Genomic DNA, 18,983 nt, shown 5'->3' with positions numbered 1-18,983 from the left:
ACATGCTTATTTATGTTTTTTTGTCTCTTCAACCACACGTTTCTGTCTCTTTAGAATCTACTCTTGTCTTGGAACATTAACCAAACACAATCTTAGTTACTCCTCTCTTTTTTTTACAAAACAAGGAGTTTCTCTTTATAGTTCTGAAAATTGATTCCTAGTTTCTCATCAGTGTTTTCAACCGTGCAGTTCATTTGATAGAATTCAACCACATTCTCTGCCTTCCCAGTTTCTCACCTTCTGAAGGCGCTTTGTCAATAACTTTGCAACAGATGCTGCATCCCAAATGTCAATATTTATCGCCAGTTTTTTTTTTTTTTTTACTGTTCTGATGATGACATATGTTGTACAGAAGTAATGTGGAATGGTTCGATTATACCATGATAGTAGATCATCCGTGATGTTTATGTTGTTATATCGGATAACAAAAATCTTTTTTCTCCTTTTCTGAAGAACATAACAGTTAGTTGAGCTCTTATTGGAGTATAATGGGTTTGTTTTTGCTTGAAATCTTGAGTATAATGTCTTCATGCCATTGAATATTTTAGTTTCCTCGTTGAGATTTTTGCTTTTCAATTTGTCATTATGACTTGGTCCAATTTATGGTAGGAGGGTTAATTTGATCAAATTCACAGGGTAAAGGAGAAATTTTTAGCCATGTATTCTCATTCCTCTGAACCGATTGAAGTCATTATTAGATAAACTTTGCTACAAACAAAGTCGCTCGAGGATCCAGCAGGATTGCTATACAATTTAATCAAATGGGTTGATAACTAAACTATGAGTGGAATAAGCGCTAGGCATGAGTCGCTAGGCCAGTGTGTCCTTGTCCAGATATGCTGCATAAAATAATTGAAATAGACATCACAGAAAACTTTGAATGGGAGCTGACAGCTTGAGTTCATGTGCAGCTTGAAAAAATTCTGCCGCTTGTTTTAAAGAGCCTTCCATTTTTGAAATCAACCCAAGATTTAACCATGCTTCGTGATTTGTGGGGTCCAATCTCAACGCATGCATTAAAAAGCTTCTGGCAATGGAAAATGACTGAGTACCAAGCTTCATCAAGACTTCTGCTGTTGCAACAATGCTTGGTATATAATCCGGTTCCACCGACAATGCAATCGAGAAGGAAACAAGGGCTTCTTTGTGCAGTGATTGAGCTTCAAATAACATTCCTGCAAAATCATGAGAAATCGATTTTTTTAAAAGCTACCATGTTTAAGGACATTCTTTGTGTAGACAGACGTCTATAGAAAGTTGTGCTTGACGTGCCTAAGTTACAGAGACAGTAACCAACCTGTCACGTGCCAACTTCTAGGAGAGTGAAGCTCCATTAACTTGGCTTTGTCCACACAAATTTTGGCATCACTCCATGAGCCAATTTTTGTGTAAATGTCTGCCAAATCTTGCCATGCTGCCAGTTCCAAGTTTCTTTCTGCAAGTGCCTGCAAAGGAGGACAACATTCAGCACATTTTTCCTCCAGAGTTGTTGGTTGCCTGAAATTGTAGCATCACTAAAGCTAGTGAAATTGATGTCGGGATGATTTGAGATAAATCTTCAAAGTTGACATATGGCACAAACTAACATTATCTATGCATATCCAAAACTTGGTATACTACTGCTAAATTTGTGACATTTATATTTCTTAAATTCATCCGACCTTAAATATCAAACCTGGCTCATTACTATAGATGAGAGATGAGAGATGAGAGATGAGAGATGACAAAGGACATAAGAAGAGATACCTCAGAATTAAAGATATGCGCTTGTTCAGGGTTCTTGGCTTGGCTATCCCGCTGTGCTTGAATAAGAGACAGCAATATTCTATATGTTTCTATTGCTTGCTTGGGCTGTTCCTGAGCAATTTGTAGTATAGCCTTCAACCTAAGAAGTTCAAATTGATCTATCCTCCCAGCCTCATCCAAAGCAATCTCCACAACTGTTTGAGCATCTCTGAACCGTTGCTCCGCGGAAACTACAAGGGCCAGTAACTTCCAACCTTTTACTGGGTTTCCAGCCATCATTTCAGTGCACACAATTGCATTTTCAAAGGCAGCACCCAGGTTCCTCTGCAGCATGTTTTCCAGCCCAAGGCTGTACATCACTTCTGGATCCTCCTTCCTATTTAATGCTGCATTATTTAGAGAGTTCAAAGACTCTTTATGTAAAAGAACTCTTTCAGAATCAGACAAGGAAATTCTTGCAGCATTCCCATGGCAAACACCAAGGAACTTGTGTGCCTGACCAATGAAATGTTGATTTTGATGATCAGCCAAGTCAAGAACCTTACGAGCAAAATTTATGCCTTCATGGGCATGCTTTGAGTCTTGGGAACACAACTTCGCTCCCAACAAAAAGGAAGGGATATGTGGTTTGTTCTTTGATTCTGAACAACCAGAAACTTTCTTTAGCAGGTTCAGAGCTGCTTCGTTCTGACCTGCAGCACTGTAACAAAGAGCAAGAAGGTACCATCTCTCAGCTCGGTTATAGATACCTGGAAGGGCCTGCTCCACATGCTCAGCTAATAACTCAAATTGCCCCACAATTGAGAGTGCATAAGTCAGATGGTCCATGATTTCTTCATCCCACGCTATTTCCCCACAAGCCACCTTACTCATGAGTACTAATAACAAGAGAATTGCTTCCTCTATGTTACTCTGGGGGCTAGCAAGACCCTGTAGCTGTAACTGAGGGGGAAGTGTTGCTTCAACAGCACTATAAAGGAACATAGAAGCTAATTCCTTTTGCACTCCAGCCAACTTCTGTGGGTTCAAATTCCATGGCCTGATGAGAACCCTACGATATGAAGCAATAGCTTCGTCGAGCAAGCCCGCCTTTGTCCACAGAGCAGGTAGCAACTCTAATGCTTTGTGAAACATCTCCTCCAGCTTGCAGTTTTCACCAATGCCTTCAGGAATGCCATTGGGTAGTGCTGATTCAACTATGTCCAAAATAATTCCGCATTCCTTTGCAGCCTCTAATGAAGTCCCATGTGTGGGGTCAAGATATGTTTTATGCCAAAAACAAGTTATGAAAAGACAAAGCATCCAATAATTCAAATTGCATAACTTAGCCCATCCAAATTTTCCCATTTGAGATATAACATTAGCTTGCTAACAAGATTAAAAACAACAACAAAAATTATACCTCTATACTGCGCAAGTTCCTCGAGTGATTTAGCTTTTAGCAAGATTGCTTCAACAAGAAGACTCACTGAATGCATAGACATCACACTTGGAGGCACAATTTCACCTTTGGAACGCGGCTTTCTATACTGAATTCTTTCAACAATTGCCTTAATCATTTTGGGGGCCAAACCACTGATGTCAATACCCTGGAATACCTGAAGGGCTGCATCAAAGTTCCCTCTCTGATATTCAAGTCTCCCTAACAATGCCCTTGCTTCCTATATCACATTTAAAGATGAGAACATTAAAAGAGAAATTTTGTATTATTGGTGGAAGTCATTGTTAAAAGTTATAACACACGCACCTCATAATTCAATGAGAGAGCCTCTTTGAGAGTAGATTCAGCTTCATCCACTTGGAAATCCTCAAGTTTAGAATCCCGGTCTCCGGTTGTCCTCGACGAAAGCCCACTCGCCGAGAAATCCCTTGTTGCCAGCGACTCCGGTGACTGCGGTGGTTCATCAAGTTTGAATTGCTCTCCTGAGCAAGCACACAACATCTTCTCCAAATCCAACGGCGAAATTCAAATTTCTTTTGGCTAAGTTGAAGAAAAAATATCAGTCCTCACCCAATTCTTTCAAATATAAAACACACTATTCAAGCTATAACCATGCCATTTATGGCACACGACATTACGTCTCTCTCAAACAACAATGCATACATATCCTTAGCAAACAAAGATGACCCATTCAGTAACAGATCCCCAACAACACAAAGCAATGCAAAAGAAGCCCACAAATGCTCCCAAAAGGACAGAGAAAGCATTGAACGAGACAAGCAAGAATGAGACCAGTGCATATAAAAAACAACAAAAAATTAAATACAGAAGAAGGAAATGAAAGGGGCGAGGCATACAAGAGGGCAGAGCTTTGAACTTACCAATAAACAGAATCAATCCAGTGATGTTTGTTCATTTACAGCCTTCATTTCAAAGCTGCGGCTATTTTTATACCATAGTTAATTGAGGCCTGTTTGTCCATGCCAACGTGAAACTGTGGTTGGAATCATCAATTTTTTTATGCCTTTTCATTTTGACCATTCTTCAAGTGCATGTTTGAAAGCAAAATAAATATTAATTTTCAAAATATTTTTTAAAAATATCAAAAATACATTTCAATTATAATTTCAAACCAAGGTCATAATAATCGAGTAGACCAGCCCCTGTCAATTTAAAAATAAAATTTAAAACCAGATCATTTTAACACGGTGAATCTGGATTTCTAACCAGATCATTGTGAAATCTGGCGTTGAACAAATTCTAAAAATCGAATTAGCAATGAGTTGATATGTCAAGTCAAGTTGCTCCTATTTTCTTTAATAAATCAAGTTTTTTTTTTTACTAGTAGTATTTGTTTATTTTGCTGAGGTTGATAGGTGTTACGGTTACAGGTTGATTTTGGCAGTGCAGGTATGGGCCAATAGACCTGTATTGCAGGGGCATCGTTAGTGCCAGGTACTCTCTCTTCATTGTATTTTATTTTATTTGTGTTTTTATTTTTATATATATTTAATATTATGATACAAAGTGTTTTTTAAAAAAGTTTTTTTTAAAAAATATATTAAAAAACTTATATTTTTTGTTATTTTTTATATTAGCATTGTGAAATAACAAAAAAATATTAATTTTTTTAAATAAAATATATTATTAAAACACATACAAATACAATTCTTTTAAAAACAAAAATAAACGTTGCTTAAGTGGACAGGGATTGGGAGCACTCCTTGATCTGGGGAAATACATCCCACGGAACTCCAAACATGCCCTTATTGTGTCTTTTCTGGAAAGAAAGGGTCCTCTTTTACAATAAAATTGAGGGAAAGTTTTCATGCCCGCGCAACCAAAAAAAAAATATTTTTTCAAATAAAAAATTGTGTTCTATCAGTAATGGGATACGAGGTATTTTTTTTCTAAAATAATTTGTAATTAAAATAATATTTTTATATATATTTTCATCTTTTATATCAATGTATTAAAATTAATGAAATGTATTTAAAAAATATTAATTTATATTTTTTAGATAAAAGATATCTTAAAAAATAAGTTAACCGCCAAACAGAACACAAAATCCACATGCAATTTTGAATTCAAACAATTTTGGCGTTTTTTATTTATTTTGACTCTGAAAAAACGTGCACTTCTATAATGACTGGGCCCCGGAACACCCTTCGCTGATGATGTTCGGAGAGCTGTGGGGTTTGGTTTTTAAAGTATTTTTTATTAAAAATATATTAAAATTATTTTTTTATTTTTAAAAAATTATTTTTTTATTTTTAAAAAATTATTTTTTATATTAAAAAATCAAAATATAAATAAAAGCAATTTTAACCGCGTTTCCCAACAAACAACTTCTTATCAACTGACCAAAAAGTCGTCTTTTTAATTAATAATAAAACGACCCACTAATGACCCTACAATCCGAGTACTGTCATCGATTCGTGGTTGGAGGTGGTCTCCAGTTCACTATTCGAGATTGGAGGTTTTGTTTAGCCAAGATAATGCTATATTACTTGTAATGCTAGCTTTGAACAGTGCGATAATATATAGTTTTGAACAGGAAAAAATATAATTGGTAATATATATATATATATATATATATATATATATATATTAATTACTAGCTTTTGCTTTGGTGACCTGTTTCAGCCAAGGTTGTCAATTCCGTTCCGTTCCACCCGGAATGACCGAAACATTCCATACCAATTCAAAAAACGAAACAAAACGGAACAAATTTCATTTCATTTTAAATCTCGGTCCGTTCCGGATTTTTCGACTAAATTCCGCCCGAAACGTTCCAGTTCCATTCCACATGTTCCGTTCCGCTCTTGAAAAGTTATTGAATCAAATTGAACCTTATTCAATTTAATTAATTAAACCACCCAGTTATAGAAAGCTCTTTTTTATTACTATTTTCTATAACAATGATATTAATAATAACATTGAAAATTATTATTACTATTTTCATTAACAATGATATTAATTTTTTAAAATTAGATTTATCACTAATATATATGGTTTATATTCATGTTGTTTTTTTCATGTTTGTACTTTGTAGGAATTTGAGCAAAACAATGGATGCTTTAGATTTCATTAGCCTTAATAACATTGACCTAACTTTATATTTAAAATATTTGTGTTAAAACATTTTATTTTCATAATATTTTGATATTTTGTTTAAGTTGAATTACTTTAAGTTAAAGATCTATTTAATCTTGACTATTTAGAAATATTTTAAATTTTGAAATTATATTTATTTGGCATTGCGTTTGTATTGCATAATTTATAATTAATTTATCTTGAATTTGAATTATGTTTGTTGAATATATATATATATATATATATATATATATATATATATATATATATATATATATATATATATATATATATGAACAGTACAATCCCGAAACGGCATGCCGAAACACTTCGAAACTGAAACATTTCGTTCCAATTGAAAAAACAAAACACCTACCGAAACGGAATTGACAACCTTGATTTCAGCAGCAAGAGACAAACATTCCAAAAACTTTACTCTACAGAAGAAATTTGCTGAGAACAAAGTTATAAGATCTCGACTGGATTACTTACTGGTTTGAATGGTTTGAGTTAAAGAAAAAATAAAAATACACTTTGTTAATTCAATTAAAAATTTAAACTAATATAGTGGAATTCGATCTGATTTTATTTTAAAATTTAATTTTCAACTCGTTGATTTTTTATTAAAATAATATTATTTTGTTTTTTTTAAAATACAGAATGAACTAGAGTTAATCTTGAAATACCTTTCTAACATTTGACCTGTAACCTGATTAACTATGCAACAAGCTACTAGCAAGCTATGCACTGGATTTTTTAAAAAATCTACCAGTTTAGGTGGTAATGTCGCCCCTTTTTTGAGTGGTTTCAAAAGGCATTATATTGCCTCAAAATTCTAAGTCAGCCGGTAATCACTCTAGCACCTCCACGGTGCTCAAGAAATTGGCAGGGAACTAATCCGAATCTCAAGCACCATGATTGGCGGATTAGTGAAAGCATGTTTTTACTATTCTATTCCATCTCATGTCTTATTTGAAAATTTTCAATCATCTAATGATATGAGCTATAATCATAGTTATCATCATGTCAATCCAAATTAATATCATCATAAATAAAAATTAAAATAATATCATATTAAATAAAAAAATTAAAAAAAAATCTCAAAATTAACTTATTTGTATTTTGATTGGGTCATTCAAATCTAATCATATTAATATTCAAATCAAAATAAAACCTAACTTGGTTTAATCATCGAGGTTAAAATGTTGACTTTGAATCTTACGGTTAGTTTCACGGTTTAATAATTGATTTTTTTTTAATGAATTTATATAATATGCTGAGCATGGATTCAAATTGATCTAATCTGATTAATTAACCCCGTCAACATACATTGAGCACTTCTAGGTGCATTCTGTGTCGCACTGTGTGAGAGAGGGCGGATTGTGGGAAATTTGATATCCATAGCGATTAGTTTTCAAATACTTGACAGGCGCAGCCAATGACAAAGGATGATCGGAGATGTAGAGCCACTCTTCGGAAGGAAGTCGGAAACTTAGAGGAGTATTGACACATAGTCCTCATGAGACGTGGCGTGATGATAAAGGGTTTGAGATTTGCACAGCAGATCTCAAGTTCAAGTTAGGACATGCATTTCTTGTAAGAGTTTGGGACAGCCGAAATTTTACTTACTTATCTGGATTCACAAAATACACTTTCCAGAAAATAAAGTTTTCTCAAATTTAACAAAAAAAAAAAAAAGTATTGACACATGGTAAACGGGCAATCTGCGATGCCACAGTATTCAACACCAAGTTAATTCAAGAAACTTTGCATTTCAAACCTGATCTAACTTAGATTTCTAATGAACTGTACCAGATCTTGACTCGATAGGACTAGATCGCTAACACCAGATTATGGTGATTTCAATGACTGAGCACAGCTCACGAGTCATAACTGCATGCAACAGCACACACATTCATCTGAGAAACATGGTCCATAGATGTACTTTGACAGGCTTTAAACATTTTCGCAGAAGTGGCCTGAAAGCCTTAACACGATTTGTGCGAAAGCTTGGGAAAGCCTTCGGATCAGTGACGTTGCGAGATTAGAAAGACAAAGTAAAAGGCAGATCGGTTCAGAAAGGAACAAACGGATCACGTGCTCTCCCTCTCTCCTGTCAATAAGTTTCAGTGGGACTGATGGGAAGCAGGAGCACAGATGTTTGTGATGCCTTTTGTTGTCGTGTTGTGCATTTTTAATTCAGGAATTCCTGTCAAGATTGAGCCATGGCCTTGAGGGTCTCTGACCTCTCTCTCCCAATATTTCTTCCATCTGCAGGTTCTGAGGAAGTCCTTCACTTTTTAAAGAAAAAAAAAGAAAAAGAAAAGGGAAGTCGTCGTCGTCCGCTCCCAAGTCACACATCATCTTATGTCACCTCGAATATTAATTTCCCACCGTGTATAATCCTTCAGCTAATTAATATTTTTTTAAGGGTGTGTTTAGACGCCGTGTAAATTGTTTTTTTTTTAAAAAATATTTTATAAAAAATATTATTTGAAATTATTTTTTATATATTTTCAGGTATTTAATGTATTAATATTAAAAATAATTTTTAAAAATAAAAAAATTTATTTTAATATATCTTTAAATAAAAAAGTACTTTTCAACCATAAATCCACAATTAATGGCTGATTTGACCACCCAACCTCTTCCATGCCACCCCTGGACAGATTGTAAAGCCTGAATTAAAGCTTGGAAGGCGCAGACACGACGTTTTTCATTAGTGTTGGAGAGGGGGGAAATGCATTGTTATATAACCCGGTCTGGTTTTGTAGGTTAATTATGAGATTTGGTCTGGTTAAGATAAATTAAAAACCTCTATTTTATTTGTTTTTAACCTTGAACAATATATAAAAAAATCTAAAATGATATTATTTTATTATTTTTAAAAAATAAAAATAAAATATAAAGTAAATCCCTTAACCCACAAATCAACTCTGAATCCACTCGATCCAGTCTTGAAACCAAATCAGACTCGAGTCATGTCCTATAACAATGAAAAAAAAGGAGCCATGTTGACCTGGGAGATTGGAGGATCCTTGATAGCAGTTGAGCTTAGAAATAACAATTGTCATCTTAATCAGAGTTAAGATGGATTCCACCAAGATATGTAGGTGACATTAAATGAAATCCAAATTAAATTGCAACTAATTAAGTAGAATGCATTATGTTGGGTTTTAATTTAAATTGGTTTAATATTAACACGAATAAATTTAAATAACTTAGTGGATTGGCTCTTCTCGAATCGATTGGCCACAAATTAAAGCCGGTAATTTTTTTTTAAAAAATAAATAATATCATTTAAAAAAGAAATGATTGATTTGTGTTAACCTAGTTATTCATAAATTAACCTAATGACCCAAATATTTTACCGAGTCAGATAGCTATGGTCTCCATCATCCCAGTGCCTCGTCGATCTTTCCAATCTCCCCCCTGATCCATTCATGTTGATAAACATATACCATTAAGCTTTTCCAAGTCAGAATTGTTTTTACCACTATTTAAGGCCTGCAAGCAAGAAAAGGCCAACAGAACGGCCAGCTCGGGTTCTTACAAGCCCAAACCTCGAATTGATTATAAAAGCCATTGCCGCCCCATGACCTCTCCTCAAGGGCAACAACCACGGTGAGGCCAACAGCGAAGTGGATGCCCATTTTCACAACTGGGCTACTACATGTCCAAAACCAAGCCACTGGATAATCTTCCTTTCCACCCAGATACAACTCCACGCCACGCTACTGTTCAGCAAACAACTTGGACAACCAACAGTTAGGAGTAATATTCTGTCCCCCTCTTTGCAACTGGGACTTTAATTTTTTCGAAGATTCAATTAAATTATAAAGCAAGAAGCTTCGAAGGTAGAAAGCAAGAAAGGCCGTGCTTCTTTAGGCCGAAGATATGCTTCGAGAATGTGGAGGGAAATCAGAGACAGAGAAGCGGGCAAAACCCGCCCCAATTCATTCAGGAACCGGGTCAGTTCCTCCAGGATCTCTAATCTTCAACTCTCCAATTACAAAGACGTTGTCTCCCCTCACAGAGGTTCCATCAACTCTCTTCAGGTACTTACCACACCCGAAATTTCTTTCTTTTTTTAAACCAATTAATTTCTATGATATAGTGTTATTTTTGGAGGAAGCTGCTGCAGCATGTTTTTGTTTTGATAAATGAAAAATCAGGTTGATTTGACAGAGGGGAGATACTTATTATCCGGGGCATCAGATGCATCAGCTTCTGTTTTTGATATTCAACATGCCACGGATTTTGAAGGGGGAGGAGAAGGAGCTCTTATTGCCAAGCACAAGTCTTTAATTAATATTGACAAGCAACATCAAAATGGTCATAAATTTGCCATATCTTCTGCTATTTGGTATCCAATTGACACGGGCCTATTTGTTACTGGTTCTTATGATCATTATATTAAAGTTTGGGATACAAATTCCACCCAGGTATATTATGCTAGTGCCAAACGCTTGAGCTTGATTGTTTTTGTTATGATTATGAGGTTTTGAATTGTTGTATTTGATGTTGGTATAGATGGTTATCAATTTCAAATTGCCTGGAAAAGTGTATAGAACTGCAATGTCTCCGTTGGCAACTTCTCATATGTTAATAGCCGCTGGAACTGAAGATGTTCAAGTTCGACTCTGTGATATTGCTTCGGGGGCATTTGCGCATACGCTATCTGGTCATCGTGGTATGTTTATCAGTTTATGGTTTGTAATTTGTCTGTTTTTTTGATGTATCTGTGCTGTATGAATTCAATTTATTTTGATTATGTCATGCATACTTTATGTGCTTCTTTGTTATTTTCCTTAATGGCAGATGGTGTTATGACAGTGGAATGGTCTACTTCAAGTGAATGGGTTCTGGTTACTGGGGGATGTGACGGTGCCATACGGTTTTGGGATATCAGGCGTGCTGGATGTTTTCTTGTTTTGGATCAGTCCCAGTCTCAGCTTGGCAGACGGCCACCTGTGCTTGCACGATCTGCCTTGAGTAAGGTTGTTTTCTTGTGCTCTTCTTTAGATTCTCCAAAAACAAATCCTTAGTTGACAAAGCTTTTTCATGCTGCAAGCTATCGTCCACTCAACTTCATTAATATTTCTTTCCATATGTTCTGGACGCTCACGTCGCGCTACCAAGAAAACTCAATACAGGGTTGTAATTCTTGCACGTGTTCTGATTGTTGATGAAGCGTTTTCTCGTCTTTGCTTCTCTTTTTCCCCACCTGTATATAATTGTTTGCAACAGGAAAACCCTTTGACTAATGTTTCTGCCTGTTCTTCTATTAACAATATCTGGGTGTTATCACTCAGGTTTCAACTTCAAAGGCACTATCTAAAGGCCAAAATCTCCTTGGAAAACCAAGGATGCCTCAAAAGAAATCTGGTGGTGGGAATGGAATAAAGCATTCACCTCTTGGTCAAGTTCCAGCCAAGGGATATCTCAAGCAACGATTACATCCAGGGATGTTGTCAAGTCAGGATCGTGCCACTGCACATTATGGTGCTGTTACTGGTTTAAAAATAACTGAAGATGGCATGTATCTTCTAAGTGCAGGTTGAGTTGTGTTATTTACCTAAAGTTAATAACAGACCATTTTGTGATATGGTTTTATTTTTTAAAAGTGAGAGTTTACATTAAATTTGAACTTGTACATGTTGAGTATAAGGTAGCTTGCAAACGTTGATATATTTGTGGGATTTGGTTGTAACTTGTACGACTAATGGGCTGCTTGAAAATTAAGATCCGTGTAGAACTCATGCTTCACGAAATTTGAACCTGTACATGTTGAGTATAAGGTAGCTTGCTTCATGAAATTTGAACCTGTACATGTTGAGTATAAGGTAGCTTGCATTCGTTGATATAATTGTGGGATTTGGTTATAACTTGTACTGCTAATTTGCTTCTTGAAATTTGAGAAAGATCCACGTAGAACTCATGCCTTGATTATGATGCTGCAGATAGGAGATATAAAGTCATGGGTCTTATAATTTGTCCAATAGAAGTTGTCCAAATCAGGGAATTGAGCAATATTGTTTGTGTCATAATGACTGCCCCTTCAAGATTTCCTCAAGTTGTCTAAAGTATTTTAACATATCTGTTTTGATGGGTGGCTGAAGAAGGTGTTTGTGTTGACTCAATGAGCTAAAATAGGATGCATCTTCTTGAAAGTCACTGAAGAAGTTTCTTTGGAAAATGATCTTAGTATTTGCAAAATCATTAAACTAAAAAAAATTTCTGCGAACGAGTTATTAAGGATCAATTAAGGCTCCTTTACCCATGCTGGACATTTTATTAATACTGGTAACCAATCACTCTTATGAGTTTTTTTTTTTCTTATGTACATGTCAAGTTATCTTTTTTCTTTTAATTATTATCTGACTCCATCTTTCTCTCCATGATGCTTCTGGATTGCAGGATCAGATTCAAGAATAAGGTTGTGGGATGTCGAATCAGGCCGCAATACCCTTGTGAACTTTGAAACTGCACGCTTACAAACTAGCAAGCCAATTCAGTTGGCCACAGCTCAGGATTCAAATCTCGTTTTTGTTCCATGCATGACCTCTGTGAAAGTAAACATTCCTGATGTACCTTGTGTTTTCTATTTAATTGTGAATGTAAATGTGACACTGCCCTTTAATGAAACCTAATATATTCCGTTGAATTTTTTAGGCATTTGATGTTTGGTCGGGTAAGACGTATGTGACATTTCGTGGCCATTACGAGTATGTGAACTGTTGCTGGTTTAGTTCTCAAGATCAGGTTTCATCCTATTCTTGTACATTTTCCCAAGGTTTTTCTAGTTATCGCTTTATCAGCTTAATTATCATGCTACCAGTTAGATTTTTCATGCAGTCATAGTATCCAGAAGTCAAAATGAGTAGTTTAAGCATTACATGTTCCAAGTATACTGAGACTAGGGAGAGACTTGTGGCGTGCTCATATCAGGTTAGCGGGGTTTCTAATATTGGAGAACGACAAGGTAGTGATAGACTGCATAAGATTGTAGCACAGCTCTCTTAAAAAATAGAAAAACAAAATTTCATCTGGAAACATGGAATGTGTTCATAAATTAGGCTTGTGATACCTGATTTCTCACTTGCTATTAAGACTTTGAAAAAACTTCATGTGCCTTGCATTCCTAGTACAATACAATGCTGCAGGATCTTGTTGGATTTTACATGTAAGAAATGCACTTCACTGGTTATTTATATATTACAACAGCACCTACTTGATTGGTGATTCATTGTTCCAGGAACTGTACACAGGTGGCAATGATAGACAAATTCTAGTTTGGTCCCCGGCCAGATTGATTCCCAACGAGGTTATAGACCTTCTGAACTGGTTTAGTTTGTATAGATTAAGTTATCAACTATTGCTTCAGATCGAGGGTTATATTGATATTAAGCATTTGTTGCTGCTTTCTCACTGAGTTTTGACATGGACATGCAGGATGCAAGTCCAGCTGAGGATCAAGATAACTGGAGCGATTGACATCTGCTGCTGCATCGATTTGTACTGGATATCTGACCTTTATGTATTTTGCACGTGCCCTAGTTTATCTTCCTCTAGTGACTTTTCTTTTGTTTCTTTAGTACCTTCTTTAGTGGCTTTGTATATTGACTCCCGAGTTAAAATTGTACATGAATTGAGGAACAGTTGAAACAATAGAAACTTATACCCTAGTTATGAGACTTGGCTGGCAGGTCTCGGCTCGGTCTTGGCTCTGGTTGCAGCGCATGGCCCATTGTCAAACACAGTAGATATGCATATGGCCGAGTGGCCGGTCCCATTTTTAGGAGAGAAAAAGGAAGGTCATGAAGATGGGTGAAAGCGTCTAGGAGTGTCCTCGCTAATATGGTCAATAGTAGGTGCTCTTCTTTATCTACAAATGCTCAATCTGTAAGCAAAGAGTGGACCGATTCTATCAGCAAAATTAGAGAGCCAACTTGCCAGTAACACACCCACTTTTTGGTTCAACCAATCCTTTACCACTGTGCTTCAAATTGATCAGAACAACGACTATGAACAGCTTAGTTAGTCAATGGGTTTTATGCCTCTGTTTTTAGTCTATGGCTAAACCCTTCTCTTTCTTGCCTGCCGAAGCAGCCAAAGACACTAATTGAACACCCACGCGCACATCTAGAAGACAGCTTTTATGAGCTTTTGGAAGTCCCTATACTATTGGTTTTATCTCAATAAGGTCCTACAGTTTTGAAATCTCTCCCTTATATTAGTCGCTCGCCATCAATCAATGGTGTTATTTAATCTTTTAGGTGTATTATTTGATTTAGAAAAAAAATTTATATATTTGAAAAAAATTTAAGAAATAAGAAATAGACGAAGAATAAAAAAAAAGCTTTAATCATCAAATATATATATATATATATATATAAAGAAACCAAATAAAAAAGCATGTCCATAGATTTTTTTTCTTTACTTGATGTATAATTACATATTTATTTATTATAAATTTATATAAAAAAATAATTATTAAATTGAGTGGAAAGAAATAAAAAAAAACTAATTAAATAAAAAATAATCATCGCTGCTACAATCTATGCATTATCACACCTCCATCTCTAAACTCAATTAAATCCTAAATAAATTTTCAACGATAGTAGATCTCTTCATTATCTAACCACCATCTCTATAAAAGATCAAATAGAAAATAACTAAAAACTACATAATGAATTTGAGTTTTTTAAATCAAAGACATAAGAATCTGTGTTCTTGGTTTGTAATAGTCTGGTTTGCATGAAAAATATGGATACAAAAGTCTATATATGTTTTTTTATTACTTTTTTAATGTAAATTGATTATGCTATTAATGTTATGTTTTTATTAGTTTAATCTTATAATTGCATGTGAGAGGAAAGAATCATTGGTAAGACATAATTTTTAAGATTTTGTTGTTATGCTTTATTATGATTATATATATTCATTTCTTATTTTTATGAATTTTTTCAAGCATCAAATATTATATTTCAAATTGAATGGGTAAATAACGTTGTTAATGACAGAGACTAAAGATATGGACAAAGAAATAGTAAAAGGCTTAGATTAAAAAGAAAGTTTAGAAAAATGAGGGATCTCATTGACAGTACAGAGACCTCGGAGCACACTAACCTGCTTATGTACCTGTCTTTAACCCCCGTTTTAGTTCAGAAGGCCAAAACAGCTGGGATTAGGTTGCTAGCTACCTCTGGTAAAGATCTGACACCAGCCCATGATGCCTAAGAGTCTACAGTCTCCATCAAGATTACCAGAGATGGATCCAGCAATCTGGAGCCGTCTACCGGAGGAGCTACTGGAGCATGTTCTATCTTTCTTACCTTTAAAAACGTTCTTGAATTTGAGATCAACTAGTAAGCATTTCAAGTCTCTTCTGTTTTCTCCCTCTTTCATGTCCAAACACACAGCTTCTGGCTCTCCTTTCTCTTCTTTTCTCTTGCTTTCTCACCCTCAGTTTTTCCAGCAATTCCCTCTGTATGATTCTATTGTTGGCTCCTGGCGAAACTTGGCTTTATCACTCTCTCTTTTATTACCTGGTACTGGCTCTAATGTTTCACCATCTTGTACACTTCTTTCATCATCTAACGGGCTCATTTGTTTCTCTCTTCCTAGTTCATGTTCATTACTTGTGTGCAACTTCGTGGCTAAATCTTCAAGGATTGTGGAATTCCCAAGCCATCCTTTTACTTTTGAGTCATTTGTTTTCGTGTCCATGTCATTTGGATACAAGATTTTTGTGCTATGTTCGAAGTTCTCTTCAAATTCTGTTTTTGTTTATGATTCAAAAGTCCACTCTTGGCAAAAGTTCGATCGCTTTGAGCCAATTTTAGGTGACAATTATCGTCAAGAAGGCGTGTTCTTTAAAGGGTCGTTGTATTTTACCACCTCAGAGCCATTTTCTATAGTGTGCTTTGATTTGGAGAGTGGAAGGTGGGGGCGATTAGACAATGAATTGCCAGAGGACGTTACATTTGTTAGGTTGGTGAGTGATGGTGAGAAGAAGCTCTATTTGATTGGTGGAGTTGGGAGAAATGGGATTTCAAGAAGCATGAAATTGTGGGAATTGGATGGTGAAAGGAATTGGATCGAAGTAGAAAGTTTGCCTGAAATGATGTGTAAGAAGTTTTTATCAGTTTGTTACCACAACTACGAGCGTGTTTACTGCTTTTTGCATGAGGGGATGATCTGTATTTGCTGCTATACATGGCCAGAGATATTGTATTACAAGGTGTCAAGGAGGACTTGGCATTGGCTCCCTAAATGCCCTTCATTGCCTGAGAAGTGGAGCTGTGGCTTCAGGTGGTTTTCTTTTGTTCCAGAGCTGTATGCTCTAGTTTGAAGCATTTGTCGGTGTTTCTTTGTCTCTGTGTGAGGCTCTTTTTTTTTTTTAATCTTTCTGGAATTGTATTTTCTTTTATTACTTGTCAGATCCTGCTTGTGTGTACATAAAGTTTGTGCCAATGAGACTTGTTCTGTTGGGATTTTGTTCTTGTTTCTGCTCAGGAATCTGATTTTTGGATTGGATTGTTGTGAAATGGCTATTATTGATACACCTGTGTGGGATAACGATTATAATAAGTGGACAAGAGCTTGCTTAGCCAGGCACTAACGTTGCCCAACTACATTGTACAGCAGTTAAAGTCGGCTACGGGCATTTGCTGCCCACATTTGAAGCACCGGGCTTTCCTTGCTACCTAGTGCTCATCTGATAATGCGACCTAGTGCCCATATTTAGAAAAGGGTTTAGGTTATTGGTAATCACTGGATTACCTGTTTTTATTGAAATAATAATGTTTTGTTTAATAACTATGAGCCGAAGTAAAACTCACTTGAAACAGCTAATGTTGTCATCAAAATGGAGTTATTGTTTTAGTGTTTTGAGTTATTGTTTTGGTGTTTTGTTGATGATTTCAAGGGTGTTTATTTTAGTGGTGGAAATGGAGGTTTGGACGTGGAATCCATAAAAAAAAAATTATAAAAAAACAAAAAATATTAGTTTTTTAGTTGAAATGTTGAGATTGTTTTACTGTTTTATGCGATTGGCGTTGGTGATTGTGATACTCGTGCCTTGGAAAATTCCAAGGATGAAGACATCTAGATATCAAGAAAGTTCAAAATATCTTTTGTTTTTTTTGTTGTTGCATTTTCAATCATAGTTTCACCATGTCTCAACTGTGCATAGACGGCTGCAACTGTCTACACTTGAAGGACCACTGGGATTTTAAAACCTTAAAATCGTGTGAAACACCATTTTGTCAACGAGGTTTTTGTCAGGACCCAGTCTAATAAAACAAGAAACATTGTGCAGTCAGTCATAGAACCTGTCTTAGTCATTGGAATTATTTTTATATCTGCCAAACCCATCCATGGAGCCGATAATTGTTTTTTGAAAGTGCTTATTTCTCTCCCCCTAATTTAATGATAGATCCCTCGAGACATTTATTCGGGCATTATTAGAAGCGAGTAAAGGACAGAACTTACAAGTCAAAGCAAGATATTATATTGGTGTGCATACTTGTTCAACTCAGCAATAAATTCAAGACTTAAAAGCTTATATAATTCTAGTTGAATTAAATTAAATATCAATTTAATAAAAGTTGATTAACGTGATCATAAAAAAAAAAGAATAAAACGATATTATTTTATAAAATCTGATTGCATAAGTTGATTTAATGACTTGCAAGTTAATCCATCCAATAATCTTAGGTTCTTCTGGGTGAGTTCTGAAATTGAGTATGAAAATTAGGTTGGTGTGATGTCTTCGATGCAGATGAGATGTAGCAAATAATTGCATTTTAAAAGTACTTTATTCCAATCTGCATAATTTAATGATAGATCACTAGAGACGCCTATCCAGGCATTAGTGGAAGCAAGTAAAGGAGAGAACTCGAATTTAAAACAAGATATTATATTGGTGTGCGTTCTTGTTAAACTCAGCAAGATACTCAAGACTTGAAGTTTGATATAATTCAAGTTGAACTATATTATACAATAATTTGATTGTTCAAACAAATTCATTTCAAATTTGGTTGAATCAACGTAAAAATAAATAAATAAGACGTTATCTTTTTAATAAAACTAGTTGATTCAATGACTGACTTGTAAGGTAACTCGCCCAATAAACTAAGTTTTTTCTTTTCTTTTCTTTCTGAAATCAAGCCTCAAAACTATGATGATAAGTTGTCTCGGTGCGGATGAGATGACCAAAACATTGACCACAACGATATTATATCAGTATAACATCAGATGAAAAGCTGGCTCAGATTTTAAGGGAAGGAACTGCTAAACCCGCTGCCGAATGGGTTAATTTTGTGCGTTTTGAAAGTTTTACAATAATGACTATAAACAACCGATCCCAAAGCAGATTACCATAGTTCCCTCAACAATTTTCATTACGCGGACAGTTTTAACCACAGTTAACCGCTTTAAAATCAACACTTTGTTAGAAAATTAGAGAGTTTTTTGGAATACAGGGACGCATACAGAACATATGGCAACCTGTACCTTGCTAACATGATACATGCATCTCTGTAGCTGCTGGGGGGCATCCGGGACGGGGCAGTTCTTGTCATCATCTTTACCAAAGGTTGCATTTTTCAACAGATAACACTAGGAAGATCAAGTTAGCCATAATTAATCTACAGAAGAAAATAGGTCAGATGAGCTATCTACCTCTGGCCGT

General features: G+C 35.4%; 3 protein-coding genes across 4 annotated transcripts; 2 read left to right on the top strand and 1 right to left on the bottom strand.

The window, feature by feature from the left end:
• Positions 1 to 637: 637 nt before the first annotated feature.
• LOC133682689 (protein NPGR1-like) lies at positions 638 to 4,252 on the bottom strand. The gene is made up of 6 exons (XM_062106164.1): positions 4,069 to 4,252; positions 3,494 to 3,727; positions 3,149 to 3,407; positions 1,747 to 2,978; positions 1,298 to 1,445; positions 638 to 1,175 (listed from the first exon to the last, which is right to left on the bottom strand). Exons 2-6 carry the CDS (start codon positions 3,686 to 3,688, stop codon positions 865 to 867), a joined length of 2,145 nt encoding a protein of 714 aa, XP_061962148.1. The 5' UTR covers positions 3,689 to 3,727; positions 4,069 to 4,252; the 3' UTR covers positions 638 to 864.
• Positions 4,253 to 9,903: 5,651 nt separating this feature from the next.
• On the top strand, positions 9,904 to 13,980 carry LOC133681427 (WD repeat-containing protein ATCSA-1). 2 transcript variants are annotated; one of them, XM_062104471.1, is made up of 9 exons: positions 9,904 to 10,341; positions 10,459 to 10,728; positions 10,817 to 10,976; positions 11,120 to 11,283; positions 11,599 to 11,842; positions 12,704 to 12,858; positions 12,959 to 13,048; positions 13,542 to 13,610; positions 13,739 to 13,980. In XM_062104471.1, the coding sequence occupies exons 1-9, from the start codon at positions 10,192 to 10,194 to the stop codon at positions 13,778 to 13,780; spliced, it is 1,344 nt and encodes a 447-aa protein (XP_061960455.1). In that variant the 5' UTR covers positions 9,904 to 10,191; the 3' UTR covers positions 13,781 to 13,980. The 2 variants fall into 2 exon arrangements, with proteins under 2 accessions (XP_061960455.1, XP_061960454.1); XM_062104470.1 differs by having other exon boundaries at positions 9,908 to 10,341; positions 11,105 to 11,283.
• A 1,393-nt stretch (positions 13,981 to 15,373) lies between these two features.
• Positions 15,374 to 16,785, top strand: LOC133682259 (F-box/kelch-repeat protein At5g43190-like). The gene has a single exon (XM_062105544.1). The coding sequence runs from the start codon at positions 15,516 to 15,518 to the stop codon at positions 16,638 to 16,640; it is 1,125 nt and encodes a 374-aa protein (XP_061961528.1). The 5' UTR covers positions 15,374 to 15,515; the 3' UTR covers positions 16,641 to 16,785.
• The last annotated feature ends 2,198 nt before the right edge of the window (positions 16,786 to 18,983 follow it).

The sequence above is a fragment of the Populus nigra genome, chromosome 2 (assembly GCF_951802175.1).
Source record: "Populus nigra chromosome 2, ddPopNigr1.1, whole genome shotgun sequence".
Taxonomy (NCBI): Eukaryota; Viridiplantae; Streptophyta; class Magnoliopsida; order Malpighiales; family Salicaceae; genus Populus; species Populus nigra.
This window is presented reverse-complemented; position numbering and strand designations above follow the sequence as displayed.